We start from the raw sequence: 21,919 nt of genomic DNA, 5'->3' as shown, positions 1-21,919 counted from the left end.
GTAGTGTAAGGCTCTTTCTTTCACTTTGAGCTGCTGTGATTATTTTTTATTTTCTAGCAACAGAAGAAATGTGTCTGAAAGATGAACGGGTTTCTGCCAGATTTGATGCGTTTCTTGACATTTTGCTGTTTCTGTCTCTGAATTATGATGTTTTCTGCTCGTTTTCTCTGGTTTCAGTCGTTACTGACAGATCTGTGATTTTCTCTGCATCTCGTCTTAAATCTCTTCAGTTTGGGCCTTTGTGCGTTGATCAGCGCTGCTGTTATTCCAAAGCTGCGTTTGTTTGAATCTTGAAACTTTTTAAACACACGATTAAAACAGTTGAAGCCTCAGATTCTCCTTTTTCTCCAGCAAAATCATTAGAAATCGACTTTCTGATGATTAAACTGATGATTATTTCAGTGCAGCAGGAAAACAAAACAACACAAGGCTTGTCTGGATGGTTCTGGGAGCTTCCTCAGAGGCTGCAGCTGAGTGCACTTGGCTGTAAATCAGCCTGCAGAGGAGACCTGGGATTAAATTTGGTCCGTATGCTCTTGAACTGTGGAGCCGTGTTTACCCTGCAGGGCTGCTGGTGGCGCTCTGCTGTCAGAGGAATTACAATCCGGCTCTCCGCAGCCAAAACATGGAGCAAAACCTTTTGGCTGCTGTTCATCGACCTGTTTTAGTCGTTATACAGAAATAAAAAGAAAATAAAACAGAATATTTAGTCCTGGAAGTATCAGAAATATCAACATAATTCATATTTATGTTTCTGTGCATCCGTCCAGACCCAATTCTCCAGGAAACAGAGACAGTCAGCAGGAAAATGGAGCTAAAAATGAGCCGGATGTTAATGTAAGTGATAAATAACTGATTGTAAATGTAAGAATCAGTTTCATTGTTTGTATTTGAGCTCTGCGGCGCGGCGGAGCGGAGAGGAGAGGAGCGCAGCGCCGTCTGGGAGTTAACTGAACATGGATCATGGATTCCTGGTCATGGACGAGTGTCTGTGTGAACGCATGGGGCCCCTCCACACGCTAATGAAGTCATTAATTCAGACCCTCGTTAACGAGAGACCAGACTTTAGTTTGTGTCCAACTGAAGCACAACTTTCAACTTGTGGAATTATGTAATTCAGGAAATCTTAGAAATTGTTTCAGGACTTAAGATTAATTTGGATGATACGACTGAAAACCGTGTTTCTTATCAGCCAATATGGATAATTATTGATGAGTTTTTTGTTTTAAATATCTGAAATAACAATAACAACCTTTGATGTTTTGTCTAGTTTTCACTTCACACTGTTATATTTTAGTAATGAGGCGCAGTGGGGAAACTTTAAACTGCTGCTGCGCAAGTTACTCAACAACTTGTTGCTAGGTAACCAAAAGGTCAGAGAATTAGTAAGTTACTTAGCAGCTTGTTGCTAGGTAACTCTCTCAAAAAGTGAGTTAGTAAGTTGCTAAATAGTTTGTTGCTAGGTAACCAAAGAGTGAGTGAGTTAGTATTTGCTTTGCTCTGTTAGAGGCTGAGTGGCTAAAGTCTTTCCTCTGCCTACATCTCCCAGAATGCATTGCGGTTCTGGATCAGACTTCAGTGAATATTCTACATGTTATATCACTGATCAGTTTGATCCCGATACACGTTATTGATTTATCGTCCAGCACTCTGTAGTTCACTTTGCAAGATGTGAGAAAGTTTAATTTAATGCACGAAAAGTGAGAAAATAATATGTAATTTATTTCCAGTGTTTCCTGCAGACTGTATCTCTGTGTTGGTGGGGCTGTTAGCATCCTGACCTTTGACCCTGCTGCAGGTGTCTTTGTTTGGGCTCAGTCACTTTAGGAGCGACATCAAACAGAGGATTGTTTTTGTTGTTTTGCTGTTTGATGCGATCTGCAGCTGTTCTTCGTTTCCTCCTGATCCGACGCTTTGTGTCTTTTTAACAACATTTCAGCCTCACATGAGTCACTCAACATTAAATTCTAATAATTTAATGTTTTAAGAGCTTCTGATTTTCAGGGATAAGTTTTCACAAAAAAAAGTGTCTTTCCTTTTCACTGAAAACATGATGCTCATGTTCTGATTGTTTTTACTAGGCTGGATACATTTTATTTTATATTTACCAAATTAGTATTATTTTCAACAAAAAGCTTCATTTTTAACAAGCTAAGATTTGAAATATTTCTTTCGCCAATGTAGTTTAATTAATGCAAACATCAAAATAAAACAAGACTAAGAACTAAAAACTAAATAACTGAAGTTGAAACATTCATATGAATTGTTATTTACTCTAAATAAACAACAATAGTTTGGGTTATTTATTGGTTTGTTTAGTAAAAGTCACATTTCTGATCACATATTTATTGCTGTCAGATGCTAAGTATTTAGCTTGCTAGCTAAATGTTTACAACCTACGTTGTAAACACCTTAATATTATTAAAACTAAAAGTTTATAAACATTTAACTTTCTAACTAAATGTTAACCAGCTAACTACTTAGCTTGCCAGCAACATTTTTACAAGCTGAATAAATATAGATAATTTAGTTTGGTGCTAAATGCTTAGCTTGCTAACTGTGTAAGCTACATACATTATTCTGTATTTCATCCATTACTTGAATAAATGTCAGTTTGTCACACAGCATCACTGTTGGCCCAGAAACTGATCCTTCTGATTTGGATGTTTGGTCAACAAGCCGACGCCTGATAGGTAAATGATTACATTTGAATTGAGTCGATACGTTTACACAGAATATTTCTTCTGTTCTTGTCACTTTACTCTAACTGCTCCTCCCACAGGTCTGGTAAAACCTGCAGTGATATGATCAGAATATTTGGGATGCAGTTTTTAAACACAATGGGTTTAAAGAAACACAGCTGATCTCGGATCTTTAGGCAGTTGGACGACTTTTAAATGTTTTTCTGAACTTCCTGTGTTAGAAAGAAAGATATGGATGTTTTTTGTAAACATTTAGATGTCTGACATAAATGTAAATTATTTAATTTGCATGGTCTTGGTAAAACACAGCAGGTGAGTCCACAGTTCAAACAAAGGACACAGAGATGGAGTTAATATCTGATTTGGGTTCAGCTTTTCGGCTGAAGTCTAGGAAGGAGCAATAATTGTGTGAAATCTTCTGGTTCATTCATAGTTTTGCAGCTTTTGGTAAGTATTGGTTATGGTTTTCAAATATCTGCAGCAGAGATGCCAAGGAGGAAACCATAAATTATTGAATGTACATTTATACATTATGCCAAAACAAAAACGACTACAAATTATAGAAATGGTTGCAAAACCGAAAATTTTCCGACTCGTGTGACCTGGGAGGAACATTTCCTACAGAGACGGATCAGTCCGTCACATTTTTCAGAGCAGATTCCGATTTTCTGAGGATTTTGCTGAATAATTCAACCAGCCTGTCTTATTGTTTATAACCTGAGACTTTTCTGACATGTTTTGACATTTATATCTGCTTTTTTTTATGACAAAATGCTCACAAAACGATTTTTCAATCATACCAAAGGACAGAAAAGGTTTTCAGCAGAAAAACAGGAGCAATCTGAGGCTGAATAATAGGAAATAATAATTCGTATTGACACCACAGTTTAAAGTGTTTAAGGTTTGTATTTCACAGCTAGAAAATAACCGATAAAAACAAAACTAAATGTTTCCATCAGATATAAAAAAGCATCAGGTGATTCAATTTGACTAAATGTCCTCTAACATTTATTTGTTGTGCCAACGTATTATTACGATGCCAAGAATAGATTGAATCGCTCTAAATTAGACTTTTGAACATTTCTGTTGTTTCTATGGTAACGGAAAGCTTTCAGTTTGACTAAAACGACATAATTTTCCCTCAATGCAAACCAAGAAACGTCACAATTATTCAAAGAATTGAAACGTTTTTATGTTCGAATTATGAAAATCAGGATTATTAACATTAAGAAAAATGTTTTTCTTTTTTATTAATGTGCAAATTAAACATTCTAATTAAATTGATTTGATGTCGTTTATTTAGAGCTTTTAATTTGAAGAATGAAAGATTTAATCCCAGCTTGGAGTTTGCAGGTTCTCTCTGTGAATGTTTGGCTTTTCTCCGGTTTCACCAGAACAAGATTTTTAATCCGAATTGGACTTTTAACTATTAATGTCAGCAGGTCTTTTTCTTATATTGTTAACAGAACCGTAAAACTTTAATTGGTTTCTGACTATTGATAGTCTTCAGGCACTCTGCCGATATTACAGCAGAGTGCTGATATTACAGCAGAGTGCCTGAAATATATATTATAATATTAGCTTAATAACATTAAGCTAATATTACACGAATATTATTATTGTTGTAATATTAGACTTCTTGTATGACTTTATTCTTGAAATATTAAGACATTTTTCCCTCAGTTTTATTTTTTTGACGCTCTGTTGTAAAATTGTTCTGTTTACAAACATGATATAAGTTACAGTCCAACAACAAAATTTATCATTTTATTGCAGAAACATTTTGCTTCTGTTAAAGTATTTCTAATAAACTTTTATCATTTCTAAATACTTTCTGATGTAACGCTGAACAATCTGCCTGAAGCTAAAGACGATGTTTTGGCTTTGAAAGGTTAATTTTGTGATGACCTTTGGTGACCTTTGATCCCCCCGTGGTGCTGAAGGATGAAACCGGAGCACCAAGCCAACGTTCAGAGGGCCGAGTGTTCGAACAGGATGACGGTGGATCTGCTGGACAGGCTGGACGGCCTGGAGGGCCGGAAGGCTCCGATCCGAGAGTAAACGTCCCCGTCCGAGCACGCGCCCCAGGACAGGTGGGGGCTGGGCGGCGTGGTGAGGATCAGAGGCAGCGACGGCGGCCGGAGCCCAGGCGGGGGCGCTGCAGGCGGGGTCGGCGGCAGGGGGAGGGAAGGCGGAGCGACGATGGAAGTTATGGTGGTGATGGTCTGGATGGGAGCCGGTTCTGCAGGGAGAGACCCGTTCTTGGTGGGGATCTCCTGACAGGCGGTGGGCTGCTGCAGCCTGTAGGTGGCGCTGTGGTAGAAGCTGTTGTACTCCAAGGTGTGTCGCGCCCGGGCCAGCCTGAGCCTGGAACCAGAACCCGACCAGAGACAGCGGGTCCATAACAATTTCTATCAATGTCAATAGATAAAACACTGAACTCTGAGCCAGAACCGCACGGCATTCTGGGAGATGTAGGCAGAGCAAAGACTCATGCTAAGCTACGTGGCTGTTATCAACTAACTAAATCACTTTTGGTAGCCTAGCAACAAGCTGATGAGTAACTTACTTACTCTCTCACTCTTCGGTTGCCTAGCAACAACTTGTTGGGTAACTTACTAACTTGCTCGTGCTTTGGTTGCTTAGCAACAGCCTACTAACTCACTCGTTCTTCGATTAGTGAGTGAATATTAACAAAATAAAGTCATAATATTACGAGAAAGTTGTGCAAGGATAAAGTTAAAATAATATGAGAATTGTCTTTCGGCTTTATTCTCGTATTTTGACTTTATTCTTGTAATTTTATGACTTTTACTGATTTTATTGTTTTATTTTCTCTGATTTTGGCCCTTATTCTCTGTGTAAACCCCTCAGTCTTTCACACAGAAGGTGAGTTCATTTCTGTCCGGCTCAGCCCAGGTGAGCTCCTACCTGTGCCTCAGCTGCAGCAGCCTGTAGAGCAGCAGCAGGATCACGGCTCCGGCCAGCGTCACCAGCAGCAGCGCCACCTTCAGGTCCGGACTCCAGCAGGTCCTCCCGGCCGAGCCGCAGCTCCTCGGGGGCTCCGGGGGCCGCTCCGTCCCTCTGACTGGGCCGGCGCCGACCCGGCTGGGCAGAGGAGGAACCTGGAGGGAGGAGCTGCTGGTGACCAGCTGGCTGAGGCGCATTGCTGCCAGGGGGGATCACAGACAGGAAGTGATGTCGTTTGGCTTGAACTCCATCGATTCTCACAGATCTGAAAATGGAAGAGTTTGGTTTAGTCTGAGGTCAAAAGGTCATGTGATGTTTATCACTAAAACGTCAAGAACTATCAGCAATAATTTGGTTTATTAGTCACTGATCCATGGAGCAGCTAATTCTGCTTTAAGCTAACGAGAGGAGAAAAGAAACGACGAGAAAAGAAACGACGAGAAAAGAAATGAAGATGTCTCCGTGACGTGAAATCTTTAACACCAGCAGCAGTTTTCACAAAACCCAGCTTTTATTTTGGTAGTCAAATTCCGTTTAACAGGAAGTGAATTTGCATATTGGCTAAATATTTAGTTCTGAGCTAAAGAGTTAAGTATTTAGTTCTGAGCTAAAGAGCTAAATATTTAGTTCTGAGCTAAAGAGCTAAGTATTTGCTGTGAATCTAAATATTTACTTTGAAGCTAAATATTTAGCTAGCTAACCAAATTTATGACTTTAGGCTACATACTTAGTTTGAAGCTAAAGAGCTAAGTATTTAATCTCAAGCTAAATAAATATTTAGTCTGATGCTACATACTTAGCTTGTTAACTAAATATTAGTTTATGTGTCAGGCTTTCCTCAGAGCAACACAGATCAATAGTCAAATTATTGGAAACATGCAAAAGAAAAAAGACAAATTTAGAAGGAGTTCAAAACTTTTAACTTTTTTCATTACTAAAAAGTAAATAAAAACAAAAATTGACCCTATAACTTCATGTTATACAAAAAATTTATATATATGTATAATTTTTCCACCCTGAAAAGGGAGAGCACAAAGAAAATGATTTAAAATTAATTTAAAAAATCACAAAAATTTTAAATGAGGCCTGACAGTTTTTCTGGTTTAAGTGTCTTAAAGTAAGTCTGGACCAGCGGAGCCCACAGTGGGTCCCTGAGGGCCGGCATCCTGCATGTTTCAGTCTCCCTGGTTTAACGCTCCTGGATCAACTGATGGATCATCAGAGGCTTAAGCAGAACATTGACATGTTGGTACCAGAGAGAGAACTAAACCGTGCAGGATGCCGGGCCTCCAGGACCCACTTTGGGCCCCCTGGTCTAGATCCTAAAAGAAACACAAAATAAGAAGCTAACCTCCGCGCATGCGGCCGCTCCTCAACGTTTGGTTTTATATTTCAGTAGAAACTCAGACTCACCTGGACCATATGTGGCGGTTTTGGGTAAATCCAGGAGGAAAACAAGCCGACCGTCTGAGCGGCTCTCCAGCGACGGAGAGGAAACCGGCGGGAACAGCAGGAAACGGGCCGCTTCCCGAACACACAATACCACAAACCTGACTGCAGAGCACTTCCTGTCGCCATGGTTACAGGAAACTGGTCAAGGAAAGCCTCCTGTCTTATGGACTCAACTGGAGTTTGAAGAAAACATGAAACTGAGCAGCACAATAAGGCAGGAAAGAGAAATACTTTGGCTTTTTCTTCTGATATTTGGATGTTTTTACACCGATATAAATTAGGAAAAAAATAATATTGTAGTAAGTTACATAAACTCAATTACATTTACTTGAGTAACTTTTTTGAAAATATTTACTTTTACTTGAGTAATTTTCTGGATTTTCTAACCACTGAATGAAAAACGAACCTGTTTTAACCAAAGATCCACCAGACACTTGAAACCTTTTTTAAGTTTCATAAGTTTTTTATCAAAAGAAACTATTTGGAAAAATGTTATTTTTTGTTATTTTATAAATTATTGTAATTTTTGTCCTTAAAATACCAACATTTCCACTTAACTTTATATTTTAGTCTGTCTGATGATGTAATTTTGAAATACAAAATAACTGATAATTTGATCAGTTACTCAATATTTGAGTAACTTTTTGCCAAATACTTTTTTCCTCTTCCTGGAGTAATTTTGCTTTTACTTGAGTAAAAATATGTTGAAGTACTTTTACTCTTACTTTTTGTGTACTTTGTCCAGCTCTGATGATAATACTTTTATTATTATGCTCCTGTTAAAAGACTTGGTTTTTTGGAGGCCTAAACATATACAAAATATGTTCATTTTATTTTTTAATTGCAACACAAATGTCTCAACAGCGCCACCTGGCAACATTAAAATGCCTCAGCGTTGACCTGACTTTACTGTAAAGGAAGGAAGTTCGTTGAAAGTTGTCCAACTTCCAAAGATCTACAGGAAACTCTCAGCAATCAACTCTACACCAAACAGGAAGTCGGCCATCTTGGACTGAAGTTTGAATTTTGACCAAATTTTGGCCGTTTACTGACAAAATCTTAAGTTTGGTATTTTGGTCTCAACTGGTCTTCATAATTCATTTTATTTGTTTTCTTTTGTTAATTTCCAACCATCCATCCATTTTCTGTTCACCCTTGTCCCTAATGGGGTCAGGAGGGTTGCTGGTGCCCATCTCCAGCTACGTTCCGGGCGAGAGGCGGGGTCACCCTGGACAGGTCGCCAGTCTGTCGCAGGGCACTTTTGTTAATTTATTTTGGATATTTAAAATGTCTTCCAGTTCCAGAGTTAAATGTTCACCAGAATTTAAATTTATTGATTTTTGACGATGGGTTTTTATTACCATTAAATGACTTGAAAATGGTCTCAAAACATTTTTATCATTTATCTCAATAATGTATCACATTTGATATTGTGACAGAGCTAATTATGATAAATTACAATTATTGATGAGGAATAAAAATATGAATAAACAGACAGTATGATTGTAAATGTTACTTTTGGTATTTTTTCCATCATTTGCTCCATAGAAGCATCGATAAATATTGAAAATATGATTAAATTCAGTTACTGTGTGCACCTTTGAAGACGCCTGTTGTAAAAGGGAATATTTTACAAAAACAAAACTTTGTTTTTGGTGCCATGAATGCAGAAGTTACCTCAGAAAGAAGTAATAAATACTTTTTTTAGCATAAAATATTACAATAAAATTCCACGTCCGTATCGCTCGGCTCCGTTAGAAACCCAGATATTCTGGTTCTGACCTGCAGGAAGACAGATCGTCTCCCAGGTTAGTAAATAAAAACATGTGGAGCAGCAGCAGCTGTTTATCAGGTGGATAACCGGAGAGATGGAGGAGGGCGTGAAAGGCTGGCCGCTATCTGATGGAGCCGCATTCAGAGGGAACCGAAAGAGGCTCGGCCCGACTCAAGTCCAGCTCCATTTATCTGTCTAATAAGCTGTGATGCCGGGCCAAGCCGGGGGGAAGGAGAACCTCTGGCTGGCAGCGCCACTCTGCCGCTCAGATTACAGAGAAATATTAAAGATCTGTTATCGGCTGCAGGATTGTAATTCAGCAACGATCCACGAAAAAAAGAAGAATTTAAAAACACAAAGACGATCAGAAGATCCTCTGATTTAATTACTTCATTAATATAATGTTAATAAGATAAGCAGAAATAATTTAGATTAATTCTGTCTGACAGTTAAAAAAAAAACAATAAAATATAAAATAAACTCTTATTTTATTCCATCAGCTTCTCTTTAACAGACTCATAAAACTGATTAAATTAAAGTCAATTAAACATGAATTATTAGCATCAAATGGCCTTGTTTTGTTTTTAATTATATATCATTTATTTATTTTTATTATTTAAATCTGATTCCAATTAGGAAAAACAAAGAGGAAAATAATTTTTCAAACTTTTTCAAAATAAATTGACTCAATTTTAATTAGACTGAGATTAATTAAATGGATGGATGGATGGATGGATGGATGGATGGATGGATGGAGGAAACGGACAACAGCAGGAATTCTGCTACAGAGCAGGGCATTCTGGGTAAATACAACCAAAACAAACGTGTTAGCCTAGCGCTAGCATTAGAAATGACTCGTGTTTTTTTTTAAGACATAACAGAAATCCTCCAAACGCTACAATCTGATGATAGTCCATGTTTGCAAACATTTAGTGAAGAAAGTTGCGCTCAGCGTCTCCTTAGGTTCACGTAAGAACCTTCAGTGGTTCTTGGTGCAGCGCCCCCACAGGAGAGGAGGGGAACTGTTTTTAAATGTTTATGTTTGTTTGGTTTAACTCAGTGAAACAAAACCTCAGCAGCTGAAATGTAACAAAGCTGGCTTTGTCCTGGCGCCATGCAGTGATGTTTTAATGTGCAGCAGTGAGGATGGGAGCCATGTTGATGCAGGTTGCCATGTTGGAGGGACGATAAAGCACTGCAGCTGATGATAATCACAGAGCTGGAGACGATGGTTATGATAATGACGCCTCAGGATGTTTCAATGAAATCCTGATGATGATATTAATGATGATATTATGGAGGGAAATCTGTATTTTTCTGCTGTTCTGCTGTTTTTTTCATCTCATTTTGTGACTAAGAAGAGCTAAAAGCTGCTGAGAGCTCTTTATCCGGCCGCTGTTAACCCACACGGTTAAATCCAGAGTGCCAATCAAACGCAGCACAAGACGGAGCGAGTGGGAGTTTGTCTTTTCACATAATCACATCAGGAGCTTAAACATGCGTCTAATTTCAGTTTTAGGGAGCAAATAATAAAGTTTGGAAACATATTTGAAGATCAGAGGTTTGTTTTTAAATGCTGATGCTTGAGAGGTAAAATATGACGTTAGGGCCAAACTCAGGTTTTTATTATGAGAATAAAGTTATATTACATTAAAAACTCACACTATTATGACTTTATGGACATATAATCTCAACTTTATTCATGAATTACAATATTTTCGTAATTTATGACATAAATCATAATGTTTTTTTATTTTAATCTAGGCTAATCTGTAGCATGTTAGGCTAGGGTTGGGAGGCTAATGCTAACGTAGCTTAGCCTCCATGTTTTCGTCTGTTTCGTGTTATAAAGGAAAAAAATCCAGTTAATATTTTCTGACGCTTCATATTGTGTCTCTAAATTTTGTTTTATTTTTATTTGTTTATTTATTTTAAATATTCAAAATGTTCCGGTGTTAAAAGTTCACGAGAATTTAAAGTTTATTGATCTTTGACAAAGTGTTTTTGCTTAGTCATACCTTTATATTAAATGATCTCAAAGCAACAATATAATCGTTTATCACAATAACTTACAATTTATCGTCCAGTTCAATGTGTTTTTGTAACAGCAGCCTGAATGTTTCATTTATTAGACAGTTTTGAGTCATTTTGCTTTGTAACTTCTTTGGTCAAATCTTGTTTTGTTTTGTAGGTGGCAGTAGACAGAATCTCTGCACATCAAAAAAATCTCTAATTGTTTAATTGTCCAGCAAAGTGTTGATATTATCGGTTCATCGCCTCCCGGTGGTCATTCTGCTGCTGGTTCCAGTCAGTGGGGGGTCGGTGGCGGTTCTGGTGGCTAACTGCGCTCAGACGTGTGTGTCTGTGGCCTCGGGCCCCGCGCTGTCAGATCAGCTTTCCACGGCAGACAGCACAAGGTCATCAGATGACGACCTTGAGCCGGGGCTGCCCTGCAGTCCTTCAGCTGTCCACATTCATTTCCAGTCAGCCGCCGCGGCGCCCAGATCGACTCTCAGCTCCGTATCTCTGTGCTTAAAGCACAACGCCGTGACGTTCGGGGAAATTAGACATCTGGCTGTGATGCTAAGATACTGACATCATCATGTTGGTGCTTCAGTGTTCAGCTTTCCAGGAGGAAAGTTGAATGTTTCTGACCAAAACCATTTTCATCCCAAGTGAAGCACTGATTGATTATTTCTGTCTTATCAATTTTTTTGTTAATTTATCCGATTCTTTAAGTCACTTTGGGTAAGAGAGTTTAAATAAATTAAAGCGAAACAACAATAAGTCACTTTGAACAGGTTTGGATAAGTTTATGGCCTATACAAAACCTGTTAGACAATGAGATTTATCTGTTTTATGGCGTTTTGTCACTTTAAATCTAAATAATCTGCGGCTGGCCACGCCCTCCAACTCAACGTTTATGCTTCCACGTAAAAATGGCTGCAGACAGATTCTCAATCATACTGCTGTACATCTTTGAAAAGCATAAGTGGAGCCTCCTGCCCAACCAACAAGAATGCAGCAAGTAGTTTCTGGATGGTAAGTCTACAACAAAACACTTATCTTTTCCAGCAGCCATTGTACAGCAGATACAGGGAGAAAACCAGCTCACCAAACATGCTGGAGCTCAGCTCTGGTTGCTAGATAACAGCGCAGTGGGACTTAACTATTAGGATGTTTTTGAAAAGACTAATTTTCCAAACACACACAAAAAACATAAATCTTTTGCCAAAAACAGCTAGAAACATAAATGCAACCATTTGGGTTGTTTGGATTAAAGGTTTAAAATGTCAGGTTTTAATAGTTTCCCCTTAAAGTTACATAATGCAATCAAACTTTCTTCAATTAATAAAATCAAACATTAAAATAATAATGTTCACATGATTTCCTGCTTTTATTTTATATGATAGAACAGAAAATAAACCTGATCAATGGATGAACATATAAATGTGAGCGGTGTAATAATTATCTCCACCTGGTTTTAAGATTAAAAAACTGTTCTGCTAAATTTTAAAATAACTGCAGAGGGAAGAAAAGGTTTTTCAAATTCAAAAGTTTGAAATATTATGCAGCCACAAGGCTAATGGCATTTACAGTGAACATTTTTATTGAATTATCATTTTGTTATTCAAATTTTTAAATCAAAATGTAAATACAATACAGTTATTAAAACTAAACTTTATGTAATTTTACCCAACATTAACAGTTTAACAGACCGGTGAACAGATGCATTATTTTAATATTTAGTTTCTTGCTAATAAATAAGATATTAATTTTCCCTGTGACTGAAGAGAGAAAAACAATGCTGCTTTCATTGAATGAAAAACAACAGTTTTAAAAAAGCAGGAGAAAAAGATGCATTGGATTTTTTTTTTTTTTTGTCAATCAACCAGTCAGCTGTTCCAGCGATTAAAGAGCTCAGTGAAAGAAAGAAAAATACAAATGTGCAGCTAAAAATCCATACATGCAACACCAGTTGTCCGTTTCCAAGGAGCATCAGTGAAGGAAAATACCCGTTGTTTTCCTGATGGGAGGTCTGGTTCCTTAAAGGCTCCCATTGTTCCCAAACACAGAATCCTTCTGACGCTCTGCAGATTTCTGAGAAAAAAAAAGAAACCCGCCTGGCCTCCGGATCCAGAGTGGACGTAAATGTCAGACTGGATTTGTCTTGGCCGGTAGGATGAGACGCAGGTCAAAAGGCTTTCATTAGCGTCTAAACACACGGCTAATAAATGCTTCACACTCATGAAGCAGCGCTCTCAGGCTGCATGAGCTCCATATTCATACGACACATCCAGGTCAGAGGTCAAAGGTTCATTTCTGCAAACTGGGCAGTAAAAAACTTTCTCTAATCCTTTTCCACACATATTAACTAATAAGTTAGCTTTACTAATGCTAATCATAAACAGTTCCGCTAATGCTAAAGCTGAAGCAGAACACCGAAATGGTATTCAGCAGAAACTAATGCAAAAAAACTTTATTCAACTGAAAGTTAAAAGATTATAGTTTTAGGATTTATACAGGAAAATGTACTTAGGGTAAGCTAAGAGCGCTAAACGTTTTCAAAGTTAGCAAAAATGCTAGAGAGCTGCTGTGAGAAACATTGTTTTTGTCTGTTATTGATATTAGCTTCATGATCTGAAACATTCAAATGAAAGAAAAGTTAAAAACAGAAGAAATCTGGAAATAGCAACTAAAACCTGTTTAAATCTATGATATAATAATAGTAAAATATGATTTTACAAACTGAATCTGTAGAGCTTTAAATCAGATGAGATTTCAGCCTGGAAACTGAGAAATGTTAATTTTTCAGTTTCGTTTTTAGCAGCAGTTAAATAACCGCCGCCGTATAATTTTACCAGCCAATTAACACGTCTTTCATCCAAAAGCTTTGAACCAAACGTGGCTCAGCCGGAGGGAGGCAGGACCTTCATAAAGCCGCAGGGTGCAGGTTCCTGTCGGCAAATCGGCCATTAAATTCACTTTCAGTCAGGCAGGTGACCAAACACCTGTCAGCGCCTTTGTTCACTGTAAAACCTACATGAACTCCCACTGATTAAATGTTAATTAACTTGATGTTAACTTTTTTAATGTAAAATGTTTGGTGAAGTTACCTGCAGAGACACTGTGGAGAAAGATCTTATTATTATAGAGATTATATATTATTATAAACATTTTAAACGGTTTGTTTAGAGTGCATTCGCTTAGTTTACATCTGTTACAAAATTGCTGCAGTCTCTCTTTTCTTTCTCAAACATTTGGTTTTTATTTTAACAACACAACTTGTGATAATAAGTGGAAACAATCAGGGAGTTGAGTTGGGCGGATCGATCCAAAATATTGATAATATTGATACAGAGTCGGAATCAGAATCAGATCAATACCATTGTGATAAGATTGATAGTTTAGTTTTAGATTCTCTCTTGAAATTTTATTTTTGAATTGCAGTTTTTCAACTCTGCCTCACAAAAGATTATATTTTAAATTGCTCTCAAATATTTTTTTGCAGTGTAGGAAAAATTTACTCAAATGCTTTTAAACTATTTTATAGACAACTATAATTTTGTCCAAGTTGTTTCTGGATGGTAAATCAACAATAAAATGAACAGCTGACCAAACCTGCTGGAACTTCCCTGGGGTTGCTAAGTAACGGGGCAGAATTCTTCTGGGGTTGCTAGGTAACGGGCTGGGCTTTGCCGGGTTACTGGTTGCTGTTTTTGTCTGTTCTATCTGAAACATAAAATCAGTAATTTGAGTCGCAACATCATCCTGTATTTTTAAAAAATGTAAGTAAATATAGATTCTAATCACATGGGAGCTAAAAAGTTATTTTATTCTCATTTAACTAGGAATGACATGGAGGAAAGACTGAATATTTAGACGCTGGAGGTGATGGAAACCATATTCCTGGTTTGAAACCACGTCACAACGGACCTGCAGGACAAACTGCATGTTTATTCTGATCTCAGCTCATTTCTGCTCCTTGTTGTTTCTGATGTTTTCCTGAAGGTGAAAATCCTCCAGAAGAGCCGGAGGCTTCAGGTCCAGATGCACATCGTCCAGGATTCAGTTCAGCCTCCAGAGAAACAGCTGATGAAAAAATAAATCTAACTCGGCTCCAACATCCAGGCCTCTGCATTCATCAAACTTCATTTTTATTTTCAGTAAAACGGTTTTATTATCTTCCTGTTTATTTACTTTACCTGCTTTCTGTCAAACACCTGATCACGTCCTCCTTCCGTTTTCTGAACATTTTGCAAAGTAAGTTTTGGATTTAAAAGTGACCTGTAATGCAAAAATTAACATTTTGCACATTTTTGTTTTTACATTTGGGTTTCTACTGATTCTATAAATCAAAGTCTTGGTGTCTGGAAAATGAGCCATTCAAAAACCTCCAGATTGTTAAGTCACATTCGACAGGCACTGCGCCGTTACCTAGCAACCCCAGTGGAGTTCCACCCGTTATCTAGCAACCTAAGCAGAACTTCAGCAAATTTGTTCAGCTGGTTTTTCTGTACAATGGCTGCTGGAAAAGACAAATGTTTTGTTGTTGACTTGACAAACAGAAACCACTTGCTGCATTCTTGTTGGTCGTGCAGGAGGCTCCACTTCTGCTTTTCAAACATGTACGGTTGTACAGTTGTGCATCTGTTCATGTGACGCAACTTACTTTTATTTATTTGGATTTAAAGTGAGAAAACACCCTAAAACAGCTCAAAATGCAGAAATGAATAAAATCTCATAATACAAGAATGATTTTGTGTAAAAAAATGCAATGAACATGTTTTGAATAGGCCATAGACATCTTCCTTTCCAGCAAAACCCAAAGCAAAAAGTCGCTGTGCATTGTTCTCTCTCTCTCTGTAAGCCTATTAAGTCACCATAGCAACAAGTTATTTAAGCGTCAGTGTCTGACAGGCACAACCAATTTTAAAAAATCTCAGTCTAACAAAATGAACAGATATGGATTTGCTGTAGACCAGGAGTGTCCACACTGCGGTTCGGACAACAGACAATATTTACTCGATTGTGGTCAGTTTGACCTTATCTGACACAGAAATCACCTGACAGTATCAAAACACCTTAAGGCAGTTTCATCTGTGTCTAAATGTGTTAATTGCAGCAGCATGCTTCACGGTCTGAACTTAATGAAACCGCTGATGAAGATCGTCTCCACGTGCGCTCCAAGCAGGAAGCCACTGAGCTCAGCAGGAGAGGCCGACCAATCACAGCCCGGCTGCTGAATTTACACCTGAACTACTGAAACTCTTCACCTTCTGCTTTTGTCCTCCACATTTTGGGAAAGTTGAACATTCCTGGTTCAGTTTCCACCGAAGTTCTTCTGATCGTCCTCAATTAGTCTCATATAATCAATTAGAAATTGATCAAAATTGTTTTAATAATTACTCCCCCAGTGAACAATCAAATCTGTAAATTTAAAGAAGCAGAAAGCGGTGAAGGATTATATTTTTAATTAACTTCATTCAGTTCCATCTTTTATCTGCTGTGTGATCGTAGCCTTAGCGCTAACATCGACGCTAACACTGACGCTAACATTGACGCTAACATTGACGCTAACATTGACGCTAACATTGACGCTGTTCCTATTCTCTGCTCTTGCAGGTTCAGCCAATCAGCATCAAGGAAAATGAATGAACCTCCTGGATTGGCTATTTTGCACACACCAGCCAATAGCGTGTCTAGCATTCCAGATTCCCAAACTGAGTTTTCATTGGATTATTTTACGTATTGTTGTGTATTTTATTTTATATATTTTTTTATGTTATTTAATTTTTTATGGGACTTTAACCCGACTTTTCCTTTTAATAACGCCAATCTCTATTCCCCAGGGTGAAAGGTTTATCAGATCCTTTACTATTTTAGATATAATAATTTATAATTTGTAAAATTAAGTTGTTAGCCTGAGTGAGTATCCCACCTGATAACGGTGGTTTTGAGTTCGTTGATCCCAGCGCTGGAGCCGTGGAGCCGACCAACAGAACTCGTCTCTCTTAAATCCTAATTGAGGTTGGAGGCTGGAGTTTAGTCCAGGTCGGCGCCTTAACGCTGTTCGTCGACGTCCTCGGATGTCCAGTCGAGGGATCCGGGTCACGGCACCAAATTGGTGTGGAAAAAAACTATTTCCAAGATCTGTCAGGTGAAATTACTCAGTCAGGTTTATTCATATATTGTGCACAATACAGAGAGCTTGTAGGACAATCAGTAATCAAGCAGGTCTGGATGAAAAGCTGCCAGGCAGAGAAACACATGAGTTTTATACCAAAACTAGGGGTGAGACAGTCTGGTTCTGATGCAGCTGTGGAAAACAATTCCCAGCCTTGTACATGTAGCCCAAATAGTTATATTTTGGTGGGGCTATACAGGCACTTATAATAAACAAATAGCAATACAACTAGCAAATGTGACCTTATTGTAATTTTCCACTTCAGTATCCTCTACGAAAAACTGAATACTGAATCAAAATTGTCAATCTGTTGCTTTTAGCTCAGATTTAAACTGAGAAAAATTTTGTCCCGCAATACATAAAAGAAGCTCTGAATGTGTGGAAAAGCTTAAGAACAAGTGATAACAAAACTATTCCTGCTGATCTTCCACTGACTCTGAGTCAGTGAAGCTCCTAAAAATAATGCTTACAGTGGAATCGTCCTTCAATTTCTACAAACGTATCGGCCCTAATCCTCTGTACTGCATGTCGGCTTTTATCTTCAGGAGGGAGATTTGGCTCATCCAGAGATGGATTCACAAGGTGAACAAATTAGGAATTAATCCTACTTTAAATCCGTATATCACATAGTATGTCTCAGGCAGGGGATTATTTCTTGGGCAGTTGGAGAGGCAGAGACGTTATTTACTGTAGATAAAATGTGCTAAAGAGACACGCCGCTAATTAAAGATGCTATAAACACAAATATAGTGAAACATTTCCTGTAATCCAGGTTAAGACCTTCCGTCATTGAGCTCACCTTGACTGACAAACGGCCCGTCTTTCAAAATAAAACCCAAAAGCAAATACAAATCTTCCTTTACACAATAAAACAGACATGATACTTAAACAAACTGCTCTTAATTTGTGTTCATTTAAATTGTTTACGAGATCAGAGACTATAAACACGTGCAAACAGATTTAGGAGTAAATATTCCTGATTACCATTAAACTAAGTCAAATTCTTTCCTCCTTAAGAAGAAAAGTTTTTGCTTTCAGACATCCGTCTAACAGGAGATGAAAACAAACTGATTTCTGAATTTGTGTTTTCTTTAACCTCCAGAAAAAAAAATCATTCAACTCTCGTCTTCAGGAAGCTGAAAGCATTTCAGATTTTCAACTTCTACTTGAGTGGTTTGGTTGAAGTGAACTTTGAACGCCACGTGAACCAGAGACGGCTCCAAAAGCAGGAAGTGGACTACAGCACAGGGCATTCTGGGTAAAACAAACATGCTAGCCTAGCGCTAGCAGGAGAAGCGTCTTGAGAAATCCTCCAACCGCTAAAATCTGACGCCACTCCATTTCTGTTTATGTTTCATTAAGAAAGAAGTTGCGCTCACTGTCTTCTTCGGGGGTTTTTGTGTAATTTCCCTCAGTAGTTCTTAATGCAGCGCCCCCACAGGCAGGGAGGGGAACAGCATTTTGAGTTAGTTTGTATCGTTTGACACTGCAGTGTGAAAAAGAACCGCAGCTGAAAATGTAAGAAATGTTCCAGACTATCAGGTGGAAAAATGCCTTAGCCTGAAAACATGCTACTAGTTCACATCCAAGGCTGCAATGTGTGACGCCATCTTGGATCATGAACTGTTTTCTTCCTGCAGGAACCAAGTTGAAGGCAGATGGACTTTAATTAGGCAGGTGAATATGAACATTTTAAATATTGTAAAGTGGAGGACATTTCTACGGCAACAACATTTTGTTTTTAGAATTTGCTTCTTATCCTCTACTGCACCAGCATTCACCCAATCTGGTAACAGATGTGAATAAAAACGATGAAAAATGGCTCCTGAGCAGCAACAATTAAGATATAAAGAAAATATAAAAATGCTCCATAATTGACTTCCCTGGCGCTTTGCAGTCTGACTCAGCTTGCTCTTTCATTTCGGCTTTATTTTGCAAGTACCCTTTAAAGCTACATCTTGAAAATATGCACTTTACCTAAGGAGATGTAATAAATGGACAGATACGTGTTCAATAATTACCCCCCAAAAATGTGACAAGCTTTTAGTGGCCATGGTTACAGCGGATCGTGTGAATCAGTTGACCAGAAGCGAGGAAAGAGACATTTAGAGCAAATTGGTGGTGTGGTAAGTTTCTGAGCAGCAAAGGAAATGTGATAAACGTCACATCACAGGTTAGCTGCATTTATTTCACAATGTTTAGCTTCCAGAAAGCTGAAAGCAAAGACTGAAAAAACCTGCAAAAAAGCTAAATTTACTGGTTTGTAAATATAAAAATCATTTATTTATTATTTTATGTCCAAATAATAAAAAAAACCTGCTCTGTTTTATGATTTTATTCTGATTTCAGATTGAAATAGTGATTTTTATTCAAAAAATCTGATTTGACCTAATTTGTTCACTCAGATTAAAACCAAAGCAGTTAATTAAAAATATAAACTGCTTCTAAAATGAACCAGCTCCAGTTCATCTAATAAGTTCTCATATTTCAGTTGAATATGTTGGTCTAAACATCTATTACTTTATTGATCTAAAACCTCATAATTACTTCAAAACATCTGGACATCTGGAAGTTTATCATAAACAAGATACTGCTAGCTATATTATCTGGGGCTAACATTGTTAGCAGCAGCTAAATTAGCGGGAGCTAACAAATGGCTGGACAATAAATCAATAACCATATACAGTATATCACAATAGACAAGTGATTAATATCAATAGTTGATACATCTGGTAGAAAATTCAATATGGAAAATGTTCATTGAACTCCGATTCAATGCACTGCATTGCATTCTGGGAGATGTAGGCAGAAAAAAGACTTTAGCTGCTCAACCTCTCAAGGCGAACTAAGCTAGGTTGGTGGAATCAACTAACTCACTCACTCTTTGGTTACCTAGCAACTCATTCACTCATTGTTACCTAGCAACAACCTGCTAAGTAACCTGCGCAGCAGCAGTTTAAGGTTTCTTCTCAAAACGGCTTAAAAATACTTATAATGTGAAAGGTTTGTTAGCCATGTAGCATGGCCCTAAGCTAACACCATTAGCTGTTTATAACACAATTAGCAGGAGCTAACACAATTAGCAAAACCTAATGCCATTCACTAGAGCTAACACCAGTAAAAGAAACTAGCATCATTAGCTAAAGTTAACACCTTTAGCAGAACTATTATCATTTGCTAGATCTAACACCATTAGCAGGAGCTAATCCCATTAGCAGGAGCTAACATCATTAGCAGAATCTAATGCCATTAGCTAGAGCTAACCTCGTTATCAGGAGGCAACACTATATGTCGGAGCTAGCGATAATCTTTAAGTTTTTAACATTAACAAACCATTAAGTCTTTGCAGCGCAAAAAACTGTTTTAATAACCGACATGCTCCTCTTCCTCCATTAAGTCGTCCTCATTTTTATTCTCCTCATCATTTCCTCATAGTCTTCCAGTTAAAACTGAAATTACTTACGGCGCAAAAATTACTGTTCTGCCTGGCCAGCGCTAGCGCTGTTAGCACTTAGCATAGATAACCTGCCTCGGTCCGTCACAATAACAAATTTGGTTAGACGATTATTTTAAACGATAATATTGTTGTTTTGACACCATTTTTAATAATGTATTGGCATAATTCTGAAAGATCAATAAACGTTAAATTTTAATGAACATTTAACACTGGAACTATAAGATATTTTAAATATTCAAAATAAATAAAACAACAGAAACATTTGCTTCGGTCCTAGTTGAGACCGAAGTATCAGAAAGACTTTTATCATCCAAAGAAAAACAATAAATCACGCAATTAGGAGTGATTGTGACGTCTGTGTGACAATATTTTGTCTAAATCTATAAAAACTGTATTTCTACTGTTTGGTTTTCACTTCTGAATAAAAAACGTTTCTCAGCTCATCATTCCAATCAACTCTCCGCCTTGACATCAGAGCATTTTAAGCCATAACTTGGCGATTTTCTCCGACACGTAGGGAGGACATAACCTTTTTAAACGTAAACATGAGAGCCGGAGTCGTTAGCGGGCGGAGAACGGTCGCCCACGCAGAAAGCGACGGCGGCAATCAGCAGAAGGAGGAAGAAGGGCCTGGAGAGCGGCGCTCGTCAGAACTGAAAAGCCTTTTGTGTCGCCTCTGATTGAGCTGCGATACTCAGAAGACGCTCGGTAATTGTGTTGCCGTCTCCGTTAGCGGCGTGTGGGTCCAGGAGAGCGCAGCCAAGTGATGGGAGTGTGTTTGTGCAAGTCAAGGGCCTGAAGACGTCGATACAATGAGGCTCATCAAGAAAGCTGATGTCCCATCAGAGGAAGCGGAGGAGAAAACGTGATGATGAGGGAATCTGAGGAGAAAAGATCCAGTTTGCTACAATAATCTGATTTTCCTCACGATTATAACAGAATGAAGAAATGATGCTGCGCCATGAAGACACAATTAAAGTATCATTAAAAACTTAAATTAGCTCAAAAACTGAAGATAATAAGTTAGTTTCTCAACATGGTTATTTTGTGGTATTATAATAAAATATATATATATTATGAATATTATAAAATAAGTAGAATTATTGTATATAATCCTTATATAATAAAATAAAAAATAGTAATAGTTGAAGTAGTAATTATGATATAATAATTCTAATACCCCTTAATATAATTAGAACATGGAGATTATTGTTATGAAATATTATAAAATATAACTAAATAACTACAAATTGTTAAATACTTAGTATTACAAAAATAATATTCCTTAATATGATTATATTAAAAATATTAAAGTATAATAATAAATTCAGAATTTTAAAATTAATGTTAACATTAGTAGAAGTCAAAATAATAAA

The 21,919-nt window shown here is 37.6% G+C and overlaps 2 protein-coding genes across 3 annotated transcripts in view; one reads left to right on the top strand and one right to left on the bottom strand.

Moving 5' to 3' along the window:
* Window positions 1-21,919, top strand: part of LOC114149750 (protein NLRC5-like) — a 1,536,511-nt gene that overhangs the window by 1,285,229 nt on the left and 229,363 nt on the right. The window lies entirely within an intron of this gene.
* Window positions 3,211-7,309, bottom strand: LOC114149809 (actin cytoskeleton-regulatory complex protein pan1-like). Of its 2 annotated transcripts, none has more exons than XM_028025922.1 (3): window positions 7,024-7,309; window positions 5,634-5,937; window positions 3,211-5,069 (listed from the first exon to the last, which is right to left on the bottom strand). In XM_028025922.1, the coding sequence occupies exons 2-3, from the start codon at window positions 5,867-5,869 to the stop codon at window positions 4,673-4,675; spliced, it is 633 nt and encodes a 210-aa protein (XP_027881723.1). In that variant the 5' UTR covers window positions 5,870-5,937; window positions 7,024-7,309; the 3' UTR covers window positions 3,211-4,672. The 2 variants fall into 2 exon arrangements, with proteins under 2 accessions (XP_027881723.1, XP_027881722.1); XM_028025921.1 differs by having other exon boundaries at window positions 7,086-7,303.

This window comes from Xiphophorus couchianus, chromosome 8 (assembly GCF_001444195.1).
Source record: "Xiphophorus couchianus chromosome 8, X_couchianus-1.0, whole genome shotgun sequence".
Taxonomy (NCBI): Eukaryota; Metazoa; Chordata; class Actinopteri; order Cyprinodontiformes; family Poeciliidae; genus Xiphophorus; species Xiphophorus couchianus.
Note: the sequence above shows the minus strand (reverse complement) of the source record. Positions and strands in the feature narration are given on the sequence as shown.